Raw genomic sequence first — 14045 nt, forward strand, 5'->3', positions numbered from 1 at the left:
AAAACACAAACTTTCTTGCCTTCAGACTTCAGGTTGCATGAGTCTCTAGTATTTTAATATCTCTCACAAAAGTACAGGTGGTAACCAAAAGGTCAGAAGTTGGAATCTACCAGGTGCTCCTTGGAAAGTCTATGGGGCAGTCCTACTCTGTCCCATAGTGTCCCTGTGAGTCAGAATCCACTCCACGGCAACGGGCTTGATATTTTTTGTTTTTGTTTTACTTAACTCAGCTATTAACAAATAGACAAGTATGTGATCTGACATTTTTAGTAAGTTCATTTTTACACTACACTATTTCATCACGTATTTGTGTTTCACGTCCCATAGTTTTGGGCATATTATGAGATTGTTCAGTAATTACTGTGACAGGTGACAATGAACCTTTGTTCCTAGAAAAATGAAAATGTTCCTTAAGTCAAATTGGTAAGGAGGCAAGTTTGTTACGGCATTATATTGTAGTCGGTGCATCCACATTTCATGAGGAGATCTAAAGCTTAATTCATAATTGATATTGACCTATAGAATAATTACACAAAACATTATATTATGAAACATCTGAGATTGTTTAAAAATCCCAGCAATCTAAAGTGAAATGTAGGATGTAAAAATAAAACTAAATTTAGATCTGTTTTATTTGAAGAACACACCTACATAGCATTTTAATATAGCATGGTGGTTCAATGCACTATTTTTGTTACCAGCCCAGCCAGCTTTGGGTCTCTAATTTGCCTTCATTTAAGTGTATGGATTCAGACAAAAAAACTTACCCTCTCTGTGTCTAAGCACTCTTCTTCTTTATTAAGGAGTTGTAGTATTGTCTGTCTGCCTCATAAATTTGTGAAGAATAAAGATAACACATGTATATCCTTCATTGCAGTGATTCCTTTACTGTAAGTGATCTTTATTGATTATACATTCTACTCTTAAGCCTCTTAATGGAAGACAAACTTTAATTAATTATTTCTAAGTGGGAATTACTGGTAAGTGGAGAATATTGGATTTCAGTTGACATGATACATGTGGCCCACAGCTCATGTTCCCATACAGGACTCTCTGACTCAGAAGACAAATATCAGTCGCTGAGAACCATCAGAATGGATGTCAGGGAACTGGCAATAGGAACTGCCTACTTATCCCAGACTATAGTTGGAACCCTGGGGAATTTCTCTCTTCTTTATCATTATACCATCCTTTACTTCATGGGGTGCAGGTTACGGCCCACAGAATTGATTCTCACACACCTATTTGTAGCCAATTCCATGGTCCTTCTCTCTAGAGGAATCCCCCAGACAATGGTATCTTTTGGGTGGAAAGGTTTTTTCAATGATTTTGCATGCAAGCTTTTTACCTATACTTCCAAAGTGGGCCGGGGTGTGTCGCTTGCCAGCACCTGCCTTCTAAGTATCTTCCAGGCCACCACCATCAGGCCCAGGAACTCCAGGTGGGCAGGGCTTAAGGGAAAAACTCCCAAGTACATTGGCCCCTCTATTTTCATGTGCTGGATAACACAAATGCTGGTAAATATCATTTTTCCTATGTTTGTGATTAGCAAATGGAACAACACAAATATCACATCCAGAAAAGATTTCGGATACTGTACTTCTGTTCGTCACGACAAAACCAGAGACTCCTTGTATGCAGCATTGTTATTTGTCCCTGATGTTGTATGTTTGGGGTTCATGACCTTGGCCAGCGGCTCCATGGTTTTCACCCTCTACAGACACAAGAAGCAGGTCCGACACATTCATAGGAACACTGTCTCTTCCAGCTCCTCTCCTGAGTCCAGAGCTACCAAAACTATCCTTCTCCTGGTGAGCACCTTTGTCTACTTTTACACCTTCTCCGCCATCTTTCACTGTTATTTGGCTCTTGCTGATAAGCCCAATTGGTGGCTGGTGAACACCTCTGCACTAATCCATGGATGTTTCCCAACTGTCAGCCCCTTCCTTCTCACGAGCCGTGTCTCCAGTGTCTGCAGGCTGTGTTTTGCCTGGAGAAGATAGACAAAACTGCCCACACCTTTCGGAGACATGGGAACAGCATGTTTTTGCGCAACGTTCAGTTGTTTACTCACTCATCTTCCCGTCATCATTTGATGCACAATTATGAAAGTGTTGCATTGCAAGAGCTGACTTCTGCTCCCACAGAAAGAATCAAATGTAATAGCATTGGTAAAGGAAATGTCACGTAATGATGTGTTTGTAATTTAACAGTTTGTGGCACTCAGGGACTCAGAAAGCAAAGGTGGCTCACTTTGGTGACTTAAAAGAGTGTACTTTCATGTCCCCATACAGTGTTTTGAACTAAAAGGGGCTTAATAGACCGAGTACCATCCCAATATTTGATTGTCAAATAATATCTCCCCTGCCCCAAATTTCAGCTTATTAATTTCTCCCTCCTCCTTCTATAATCAAATGATTAAATTTGTATATATTTAATTCACTAAATGTAGACATTTTAAAGAAAATATACAGAATCCCTCATTTTGGTTGGCTGAAACTGGCAGCAGGTCTTAGAGGTTATCTTTTAGGTGTAAAGTTAACCCTTCACAGCCCTTGTACTAGAATTTTTATCTTAAGAAACTTGGGAAAGCACATTTTCTTAAAAGAACGGTGGTAACAAATGTCAGGATCCCCTACTTTATGAAAATACTACTGAAAATATTCAACATAGGGATATTCACTGCATAAAAAGCTGCTAAACAGTGAAAGAAAATACATATTCATAGAAACAGACTATGAATAATCTGAAAGGTGTCTATATAGGGTATATATTACTGAGAATATTAAAACAAATGATTTTGTGTATTCGAGGATTGCTTATGTAATAATAACAATTGAAATAATAATTGCAAAGTCATAGAGCAAGTGAAACCCATCAAGTTTTTTTTTTAATTTTGATAAGTTTCAAATGTACAGAGAACTGTAAAGTTGGAACATGGTAAAAGCAAGAGTCTTACCTACATAAGATACGTTCTATAATAACGAGGGCAAATTTAAGGCATAAACCCTGGGAAGACCCTGCCACAAAAACCACATCTTTGTCTTCCTGCATTCAGTATGGGAGGGTCTAAAATACTTAGTTTATGATATTTAGAAACACGTAGGTGCTATTCCCAGGGTATCTTCTTGTTACACATCTATTTGAGTAAATGTAACTTAGTGCAGACTTTTGGGATGCTCAATTGCCTTAATAATTGGCGGGCAGCATTGACTTTGGGAAAGAAAATGGAGACCCTGAATGAAGTTTTTGTGTGAATCTGAGGTGGGCTTTCTAATGTGCATGAAAAGTATTTGATTTCTCTGGGATTGAGGTCTTAGTAACTAGCATGTAGTCATGAGGTGCCTGTGTTTTCCATGAGACAACATTCAAGGATGGAGACTGTGGGGATGGAGTGAAGAAAAATTGTCCCTACCCTTATGTCCTAGAAAGGAAGACCAACAATAGTAAAGAAATATATAAAATGTATGAGGTGATAAGAATAAAGGAGTATTTAAAGAGGAGTCAGAACCTGAACTAGATTTTTAAGAATATGTACTTCCTCAAATGTAGATCATTAAAGTGACATCATTTCAGAGTTTGTGTTGTCATGGCACATTTGATCTTTCAGGAGTGCATGGAAGCAGATACTCCTGCAAGACCACCCATCTGAAGGCAAAAGGCACCATGCTGAGCAGAGTCTCTCAGAGTCTCTGAGCCAAGGTTTTCCTGACAAGTGTAACGAGAAGGATAAGTTTGGCTTTGATTGCCCAGGCATACCACCACCTGTGTGTCATTTTGTTGCATCTGTGGTGGCCTGTATGTTTCTGTGATGCAGGAAGCCATGCCATCAGTATTTCAAACACCAGCAAGGTTACCCAGGACGGACAGGTTTCAGTGAAGTTTCCAGACTAAAATAGAGTAGGAAGAAAGTCCTGGCAATCTACTTCCAAAAATTAGCTAATGTGAACCCTGTGGATCACAATAGAATATTGTACCACTTGTTTGCTTTGGACATATCATCAGAAGAGATTAATCCACAGAGGAAGAAATCATTTTTGGCAAAGCAAAGGGCCAACAAGGAAAAGGGAGACCCTCAATGGAATAGATTGACAGAATAGTCACAGCAATGGGCTCAAACTTGCCAACAATTGTGGGGATGGCACAGGACTGGGCAACTGTTTCATTCTGTTGTGCATAAGGTCACCATGAGTTCGAGTCAGCTCCATGGCAGCTAACGACCAAAACGATGTATTAGGTGTAAAAAGAGTATGAATCAAACTCACTTGATTCCTGTGCACGTGGAGCCTAGGCTGGGAGGAAGACAAGGACTAAACTGACAAAAAGTAGCAGGAGAGTTATAAGTACCTCAAAGGGGAAGTACTAGGCCCTATAGGATCCCTGAAAAGACAGCTACTCTTATGTAAGTATGACCCTTGCTCAGAATTAAGATGTTATTTTATATGCTAATGTTTAATTGCTGCCCCACCAGGGCTTCATATTAATGTTAGGTACACCCAAAAAAAAAAAAAAAAAAAAACACTCCATACCCGTTTTTGTTGAGTCAATTCCGACTCATAGCGACCCTATAGGACAGAGTAGAAGCACCCCACAGAGTTCTGAAGGAGCAGCTAGTGGAGTCAAACTGCCAACCTTTTGGCTAACACTACACCACCAAGTCTCCTAATATTAATTATAGTCAAAGAAAATTTGAAAGTCTGTGTCTTAGTGTGCCTTGGCCAGTCATATACCAGTTCGTAAGTATGACTGACAAATATCACATTTTCACATTAAACAGACCCATTGTTGTTTAAATTTAGATAGCCTAGGTCTTGCCATGAATATGAGCATATATTAATTTAAAATAATAATCAGTAAATCGACTGTGCCGTTGTTCGTTATTGATAATAGTAGACTGTGCCAATTGTGATGTTACCAGTAATTAATTATTGATAACAATTGCTGATGGCTCCAGTTTTTGTTAACCAATATTCGATTATAGACAAATTCTGCCAACTGCACCAATAGTTCTCTGACAGATTTCCTCTTAGAAAATTATTAGAGAGATACCCAGGTTTGACATGCATAAACTTGTTAGTTTATTGCAAGTGGGTTCATAAAGTTTATATTCTAAGTTCCAGTTTGTTGGGTAGTATCTGGGGTCTTAAAAGCATGTGAGCAGCCTTCTAAGATACAACTACTGGTCTCTACTTGTTTGGAGCTGGGGTGGTTAAAGTTGTGTATCAACTTGTTTGGAACACGATTCTCAGTGGTTAGGCAGTTATGATGTAGTTTGGCAGCTATGTAACAATGTAATCACCTCCATAATGAGTTCTGATATAATGTAGTCATTTCCGTGATGAGTGTTGTTATGCGCGGCCAATCAGTTGAAAGAGAGTTTCCTTGGGGGTTTGGCCTTCATGCAATATATGCAGACGTTCTCGTAAACTCACTGGCTTTTGCTTACTCTGGATCCTACATCTGAACTCTGGTTCTTAGAACTTGAGCTAGCAGCTTACCTACCTGTCTTGGGATTCATCAGCCTCCACAGCTATGAGCCAGCGGCCTGCTGTTTTACCTGCAATCTTGGGATTCATCAGCCTCCACGTCCTGAGAGCCAGGAGTCTGCTCCCTTACCTGTGCATCTTGAGATTCATCATCCACCAAAGTAAGTAAGCCAGAGCCTGCCGTCTTACCTGCTGATCATAGGTTCGCCAGCCCCTGTAGTACGTGAGTCAGGAGAAGACTCTAGCCTGACCCATGGACTTGGAACTTTCCAACCTCTACAACTGCATCAGCCATTTATTTGATAGAAAATCTTTCTCTGTGTGTTTGTCTCTTTTTCTCTCTCTGTATGTATATATGCATCAGAGGTTTTGCCTCTCTAGAGAACCCAGCCTTTTTTTTTTTGTTTTGTTTGGGTTTTTTAGAGAACCCAGCCTAAGACAAGACTGAACAAGAAAGAAGGACACCAAACACTCAAAGAAGTGACTAGACTACAGAATAATCTACTCGAACTACAGTTTCTTCTACCCTTAGATCAAAAGAACTAGGTGGTATGTGGCTTTCACTACCAATGTTCTGATCAGGACCACAATAGGTGGCTCCTGATAGAATGGGAGAAAAATGTGCAACAGAACTCAAATTCTTAAAAAGTCCAGACATGCTGGACCAATTTAGACTGGAGGACCTCCTGAGAATGTTGCCCTAAGATACTCTTGAAACCTTGAACAGCCCCTGAGCTCAGGATTTAGCTGAATGACAGATTGGCTCACAAAATAAAGAATATCACCTGTGAGTACGGTGCACCTTTAAAAATGCATCTATATGAGAACAGTCAACAATCACTTTAAAACACAGATGAGAATGTAAGAGGTCAGGGAAACTAGATTAATGGAAAAGGAACAAGTAGAATGGGAATGTTGAGAATGTGAATATAACTAACATCACTGAAGAATTTGTTTAGAATTTGTTGAATGGGAACCTAAACATCTGTGTGAAACATCACCAAAACACAGAAAATATTATTTTAAAAATTGTGAATATGTCCAAAAACTTATTACCACTGGTTACCCCTTTCAATGGTCTTATAAGGAAGAAGCAAGGAGAAATAAATATCCTTAAAATTTGAAGGGCCTTGTTATGTTTTATTATAACATAAAAAACCCTCTGCGATCGAGTTGATTCCGACTCATAGCGACCCTATTAGGCAGAGTAGAACTGCTCCATAGAGTTTCCAAGGAGCGTCTGGTGGATTTGAACTGCTGATGTTTTGGTTAGCAGCTGTAGCACTTAACCACTAAGCCACCAGGGTTTCCTATTATAATATAGCATGTGTTATATTTTGAATATACCACAATAATGAAAAGTGAGGTATTTTCTTCATGTCAGCCTTGAAGCATAAATGTTCTTTGAGGCATAAAAGGCCATCGATACATAACCCATCCTGGGGAAGGTGCTGGACTGGCACTTCTTTCTGACACTGAACTCTGGATACCAGTAAATAGCCTCTCCTGCCAGAAGCACTATGGTCACATCCTATACCTGCTGTTTTAGTTCCCTAGCATGCTGTAATGGAAATACCACAACTGGGTGGTCCTAAAAAGCAGAAATTTATTTTCTTAAAGTTGAGGAGGCTAGATGGCCAACTTCCGGGCACTGGCTCTAGGGAAAGGCTGTCTATTGGCTGTGGGGGAAGCTAAATTTTGTTTATTTCAGCTTCTATTCCTTGATTCCTTGACAAATGTGGTGCAATGAGTTTCTCTTTATATCTGGCTTTTCTGACTTTGGGCTTATCATTCTGCCAAAATGATTGGCGGTAAAAAAAAAAAAAATTTATTTTTTAGCTAGGTCAAAATCTTGCAAGGGAATTGATTAGTCTAGAATGCAAATAGGGCATATAAAACCATCCAATAGGATTAAGTGACCTTTCAGGATTGGTCAATTACTATGCAAATGAAGTGACTGTGGAATTCCAAGGGTCAGTTAGTGGTTAAATGAATAATTTCTTTTTCAAAGATCAGCATAAAAAGGTTCTATGAGGCAGATGTTAAAGACATCCTAAATGTCCAACTTTTCCAAAGTGCTGTGCCACTCCACCATCTCTGTGATCAACTACTCTTCTTCCCCTCAGTACTCCCCCTCCCATCTTTGGGTTCGATAATTGGCTGCAACATCTATCAGAGTTCATGAATAATACTTATAGTTAAGTGGTTTCTTAGGGAACATCTTGGTCATCTAGTGCTGCTCTAACAGAAATATCACAAGTAGATGGCTTTGACAAAGAGCGATTTATTCTCTCACAGTCTAGGAGGCTAGAAGTCCGAATTCAGGATGCTGGCTCTAAGGGGAAGGCTTTCTCTCTCTGTCGGCTCTAGGGGAAGTTCCTTGTCATCAATCTTCCACAGAGGAGGAACTTCTCAGTGCAGGCACCACAGGTCCAAAGGACACATGATTCTCCTGGCTCTTGTTTCTTGGTGGCATGAGGTCCCGCTACTCTCTGTTGGATTCTCTCTTTTATATCTCAAAAGAGATTGGCTTAAGACACAACCTAATCTTGTAGATTGAGTCCTGCCTCATTATCATGACTGCACTAATCCCACCTTATGAACATCTTAGAGATAGGATTTACGACACATATGAAAATCACCTTGGATGACAAAATGGTGGACAATCTCACAATACTAAGAATCATGGCCTAGTCAACTTGGCAGACATTTTTTGGGGATGCAGTTCCATCCATGATAGGGAACTAATGGGGTGCGACTCGGGAACGGAGTCAACTTTGATGTAATAGAAACGACAACGACACAGTGCCTTGATCAGGGCAGCTTCTTCTCACCCTTACCTGCCAGGCCCTCCTGGAACATTGCTACAGCCAGGCCCTGCTGGAGACCTTCTGTCACCGGTCCCTGCTTGGGGCCTCTTGGGCGAGTGTTAAAACTCTTAGCTCCATTGGTCAGCAAGCTCTACAGTAGCCATCTCCCACCAGTCTCTGTGTTCCTGCCATCTTCTGCTGCTATTGCTGTTGCTACTGCAATCCAGTGTCTCTCTGTCTTCCGTGTTACAGTTCCTCTTTCTCTCTCTCCCCATGTCTCCCTTAAGCCTAATGGGATGGCAAAACTGACCAATCCCCTTGTTAGTGTTCCATACACCTTATTAGTATTGTCCCATCCCCACAAGAGTGTCATGTGCCTTATTTACATTATAAGCAAATTGTCCAATACCCTACGTGGGCCACAAGCACCATATATGCATAATCCCACCCAACCATTTGATGGGAGTTACAAAGAGTATGGCTAAAAGGGCCATATTAAGTAATTCACTCTACCATAGTAGTCCTGGTAGAAGGACCGTGTGTTGAATTGAATATAAGGACCCATATCACAGAGGTTGAAGAGGACCAGACTAAAATCAAGAAGAACCTGGAGAAGAGTGCATCCTTTGTGTTCAGGTTTCCTGCACTCAGAACCTCTTAGATACAACAGAGAGAGATGTGTAACACAGGAGAAGGTGTGAGACAGCAAGAAACAGAGCCAACCACAGCACCTCCCTGCAGCACAGAAACGGCAGCAGCAGTAAGAGTGTCAGGAACCAGGAGACTGGCGCGAGGCAGCTGCAGTAAGCTTGCTGATCCACGGAGTGAGAGAGAGATGAGCAACTTCAGGCAAGAGACGTACTGGTGGAGTAGGGTGCCTGTGAGCACTTGTCAGTGAGTTTAAAGGGCTGACACACTTACTTGAGCAGGGCAGAGACTGAGAGAAGGCGCAGTAGTGAGTACAGCTGAGAAGGGACCAAGTAGTCAGTACAGCCAAGAAAAGATCCAGTAGCGGGTATAGTCAGGAGAAGACCCAGCAAGGGGTGCAGCTGAGAGAAGGCCCAGCGCAGGCCCAGCAAAGAAGACAAAGTGACTGGCATGGTACAGAAGTAGGTGAGTTCTGTCTTGGTTGGAAGCTGTCCTGACTGAAGAATTGTATTCCCTCTCCTGAGTTGTACCTGTTACTCCCATAATAAACAACATAATTCTGAGTAGGTCTGTGTGTTCTGTGTGACCATTACAATAAATTCCTGAACCCAGCAGAGAAGTAGAGAGTGATGTGAGGGGGAACGGCCGGTGTCAGAAATGGGGAAGCAGTTTGACAGTGGAGGTATGTCTGACCTCCACCTCATAGGAATCAGCTTTATGCTGATCTTTATTCTGATCCTTCTTCTTGAATTCAGACCACTTCCCATGCTAGATTACAACAATCTTTATGTGGCATCTATCTTCCCCTGTTTGACCTAGCTTGCTTCTCTCTGTGTCTCATAGCTCTCTATATCCAGAAAAGTCATGCTGTGTTAATGAGACCATATTAGGTTTAAGAACCATCCTTCACCTGTGTGGTCTCATTAACATAACAAAGAAAACCCTATTCCCAAATGGGATTACATCCATAGCTATAGGCTTCAGCATTCCAACACTTATTTTGGGAGGACACAATTCAGTCTATAAAACCTAGTATCTCAAAGGAATGGAGAAAATTCTGTTGAGTGTTTACCCAAACTTTAAGCTGCTCTTCTCTACTGTATGTTCCATTTAAGCAGCTCTTGGGGTATTTTTTGGTTAGGGGTATTTTGGAGTCTGTAGGTGGTCCAAACAATCACGGGGCTTGGCTACTTAAAGAGAAGTTGGAGATTTGATCCCATTCAGAGGCATGCACCTTGACAGAAAGGCCTGTCTGTCTACTTATGAAAGGTCATATCCTTGAAAACTCTATGGAGAAGTTCTACTCACCATTAGTTGGAATTGTCTCAACAGCAGAAGAACATCAAATTATGTGTAATAAAACTTCTCAGGGAAAGAGAGCTCCAGGGAGATACACACCTCACTGCCAGTCCCTCATGTGTCAGATCTCAGCATTTCCTGCTCCATCCATGTGAGACTTTGCCTCCAGAGATCATAGAAAATGAAGAGTCTCCAAAACACTCCAATGGTCCCTTTGGAGATACTATCTAGAAACTTTTGATTGTTTTGGTAATTAGCAGCCAGGAAAAAACTTTTTTGAGACTATTCTCTGGTCTAAGCTGCCATTGCTAATCCTGGTGAAATGATAATCGCAGTTCTATGGGGAGGTGAGGTCACAGAATCACTAGCCCATATCTCAGGGTCTGACTGCCTCCTTCCCACACATGGACTATCTGCAGTGACTGTCACACTGAGCCCACCATCCACACAGTGGGAAGGAATCGGTGAGTATTTTCTATTTCAATCTGGAAGACAGAGGCTGTGAAGGAAGGAGCAATATCAGGAGCCTGGATAAGTGACCATGTCAGAAAAAGCATTCTTTGCATTTGCAACTGGCCCAGTGTCAAAGCCACACAGGAAGGGGGAATATTTTAAGAGGCATAAGCTGAGCTGGCAAAGAGAGATGGGGGTCCTAGATCCTACACTACTTCTCCACCGCTCCTAATGTAATTTAATGGAGTCCTCACTGACAGTGATTGTTCGGTTTAATCCAAGTGATAAGGAAACCTGATTTTTAAGGTGATTAATGACTGTACTTCTAGAATCAATGTGCTATTAGGTTACCCTATGGGAATCATAGACCAAATTTTCAGGAATTCTAGATTTGTGCTTGGCATACCTCCTTGCTTGCAATAAAGAGTTTGATAGTTCTACAGGTATCATTGTATCCTCCTCAGATCTGTACCTGAATTGTAGTTCCTGGATTAGAAATGTTTTCTCAAACTCTGGGGTATGAAGTGCTTAATGGAGACAGTAATTGTGCCTCTGATGGAAACATCCATGGTGTGATGATTACCGTGAAACTATTTTCCTTCTTCAAAGGAAGAAAGCAGCGTTTAAGGAAAGGTAACTTTATAAGTTTAGTTTCACACAATGTTGTCAGGTGCAAATGTATCTAGTGATATTTTCCCTGATTCAAAATAGTCTGACATTAATTCAAACATTTACTATTTTAATTTATACAACAGACAAAATTTCTTGCCTTAAGATTTCAGGTTGCATAGGTCTCTAATACTTTAATATCTCTCACAAATGAACAGTTGCTAACTAAAAGGTTGACAGTTGGAATCCAACAGATGCTCCTTGGAAACTCTACGGGACAGTTCTGCTCTCTTCTAAAGGGTTGGTATGAGTCAGAATTGACTCCACAGCAACAGATTTGGGTTTTTGTTTTTTTTTGGTTTTGTGTAACTCAGCTGCTAATAAATAGACAAGTATATGATTTGAAATTTTTAGTACTTTCATTTCTACACTGCACTATTTCATCATATATTTGTGTTTCATGTCCCATAGTTTAGGGCATGTTATGAGATTGTTCAGTAATTATTGTGATAGGTGACAATGACCTTTTGTTCCTGGCAAAATGCAAATGAATCTTTTTGTTTCTATCCTAATATCTAGCCATTCTTGCGTTCATCAAGTCAAATTGATCAGGAGGCAAGTTTGTCATGGTATTATATTGGAGTTGGTGCATCTGTATTTTATGAAGGGATCTAAAGCTTAATTCATAGTTGATATTGGTGTATAGAATAAATTATGACATGAAACATTATATTGTTACACATCCAAAATTGTTTAAAAACCCCACCAATCTGAAAAGAAATGTACGATGTAAAAACAAATTAAACTTAGATCTGTTTTATTTGAAAAAACACACCTGTATAGTATTTTAATATAGTATGGTGGTTTAAATGCACTATTTTTGTTACCAGCTCAACAGACCTGAAGTCCCTGATCTACATTTATTTAAGTTTATGAATTTAGACAAAACACGTAACCTCTCTTTGCCTAAGCTCTCCTCATCTCTAAAAAAAAGTTACATTATTGTGTGCTTCACAAATTTGTGAAGAATAATGTTACCACATTTATATCCTTCATTGCAATGATTCCTATATTGTGATGTTTAATGGTTATTCAGTCAAATTTATAAGCTTCATAGTAGGAGAAGAAGTAATTATTGCTAAGTGGGAATTAATGGTAAGTGGAGAATAGTGAATTTCTGTTGATATGATACACGTGGTCCACGTCTCATATTCCCATGCAGGACCCTCTGACTCATAAGACAAATGACAGTCCCTGAGAAGTGGCAGAATGAATGCCAGCAATTTGGCAATAGGAATTGCCTACTTATCCCAGACTATAGTTGGAATCCTGGGGAATTTCTCTGTTCTTTACCATTATACGTTCCTTTACTTCACGGGGTACAGATTAAGGCCCACAGACATTATTCTTATGCACATATTTGTAGCCAATTCCATGGTCATCCTCTTTAGAGGAATCCCCCAGACAATGGTATCTTTTGGGTGGAAAGGTTTTTTCAACGATTTTGCATGCAAGCTTTTTGCCTATACTTCCAAAGTGGGCCGGGGTGTGTCCCTTGCCAGCACCTGCCTTTTGAGTTTCATCCAGGCCATCACCATCAGCCCCAGGAACACCAGGTGGGCAGAGCTTAAGGGGAAAGCTCCCAAGTACATTGGCCCCTCTATTCTCATGTGCTGGATCCTGCAAATGTTGATAAATATCTTTTTTCCTATGTTTATGATTAGCAAACAGAGCAACATAAATATCACATCCAGAAAAGATTTGGGACACTGTTCTTCTGTTTGTCACAACAAAACCAGAGACTCCTTGTATGCAGCATTGTTATTTGTCCCTGATGTTGTAGGTTTGGGGTTCATGATCTGGGCCAGTGGCTCCATGGTTTTCATCCTGTACAGACACAAGAAGCAGGTCCAACACATTCATAGGAACAACATCTCCTCCAGATCCTCTCCTGAGTCCAGAGCTACCAAATCTATCCTTCTCCTGGTGAGCACCTTCGTCTACTTTTACACCTTCTCCACCATCTTTCACTGTTATATGACTCTTGTTGATAAGCCCAATTGGTGGCTGGTGAACACCTCTGCACTAATCCATGGATGTTTCCCAACTGTCAGCCCATTTGTTCTCATGAGCCATGTTTCCAGTGCCTCCAGACTGTGTTTTGCCTTGATAAGATAGACAAAATCCTCCCATCTTTGGGAAACATGTAAACGGTATGTATTTGGGCAATGTTCAGTTGTTTACTCACTCATCTTCCCCTCATCATTAGATGCACAATCATGAAAGAGCTCCATTGCAAGAGCTGAGCTTCTGTTCCCAAGGAAACAAAATGCAACCACAATGGTAAAGGAAATATTATGCAATGATGTGTTTATAATTTAACCGTTTGCACCACTCAGAGATTCGGAAAGCAAAGGTTGTTCACTGCAATTAGGAAAATCAGTTCGGTGACTTGAAAGAGTGTCCACTCATTTCCCCATACGTTATTATGAACTGTTGTTGTTTTTGTTAGGTGCTATAGAGTGGGTTCCAACCCACAGCGTCCCTCTCTACAACAGAATGAAATACTGCCCTGTCTTGTGCCATCCTTACAATCATTGTTATGCTTTAGCCCATTGTTGCAGCCACTGTGTCAACCGTCTCTTTGAGGGTCCTCCTCTTTTTTGCTGGCCCTCTACTTTGCCAGGCACGATGTCCTTCTCCAGGGACTGATCCCTCCTGACAACATGTCCAAAGTATG

General features: G+C 40.7%; 2 protein-coding genes across 2 annotated transcripts; both read left to right on the plus strand.

Annotated features, from left to right (window-relative positions):
• The first annotated feature begins 985 nt into the window (after positions 1–985).
• LOC100670880 (vomeronasal type-1 receptor 4-like) lies at positions 986–2194 on the plus strand. The gene has a single exon (XM_003406850.4). It carries the CDS (start codon positions 1011–1013, stop codon positions 2001–2003), a length of 993 nt encoding a protein of 330 aa, XP_003406898.3. The 5' UTR covers positions 986–1010; the 3' UTR covers positions 2004–2194.
• A 10259-nt stretch (positions 2195–12453) lies between these two features.
• Positions 12454–13557, plus strand: LOC100653627 (vomeronasal type-1 receptor 4-like). The gene has a single exon (XM_003406584.3). It carries the CDS (start codon positions 12575–12577, stop codon positions 13481–13483), a length of 909 nt encoding a protein of 302 aa, XP_003406632.2. The 5' UTR covers positions 12454–12574; the 3' UTR covers positions 13484–13557.
• The last annotated feature ends 488 nt before the right edge of the window (positions 13558–14045 follow it).

Source organism: Loxodonta africana, chromosome 11 (genome assembly GCF_030014295.1).
Source record: "Loxodonta africana isolate mLoxAfr1 chromosome 11, mLoxAfr1.hap2, whole genome shotgun sequence".
Lineage (NCBI taxonomy): Eukaryota > Metazoa > Chordata > Mammalia > Proboscidea > Elephantidae > Loxodonta > Loxodonta africana.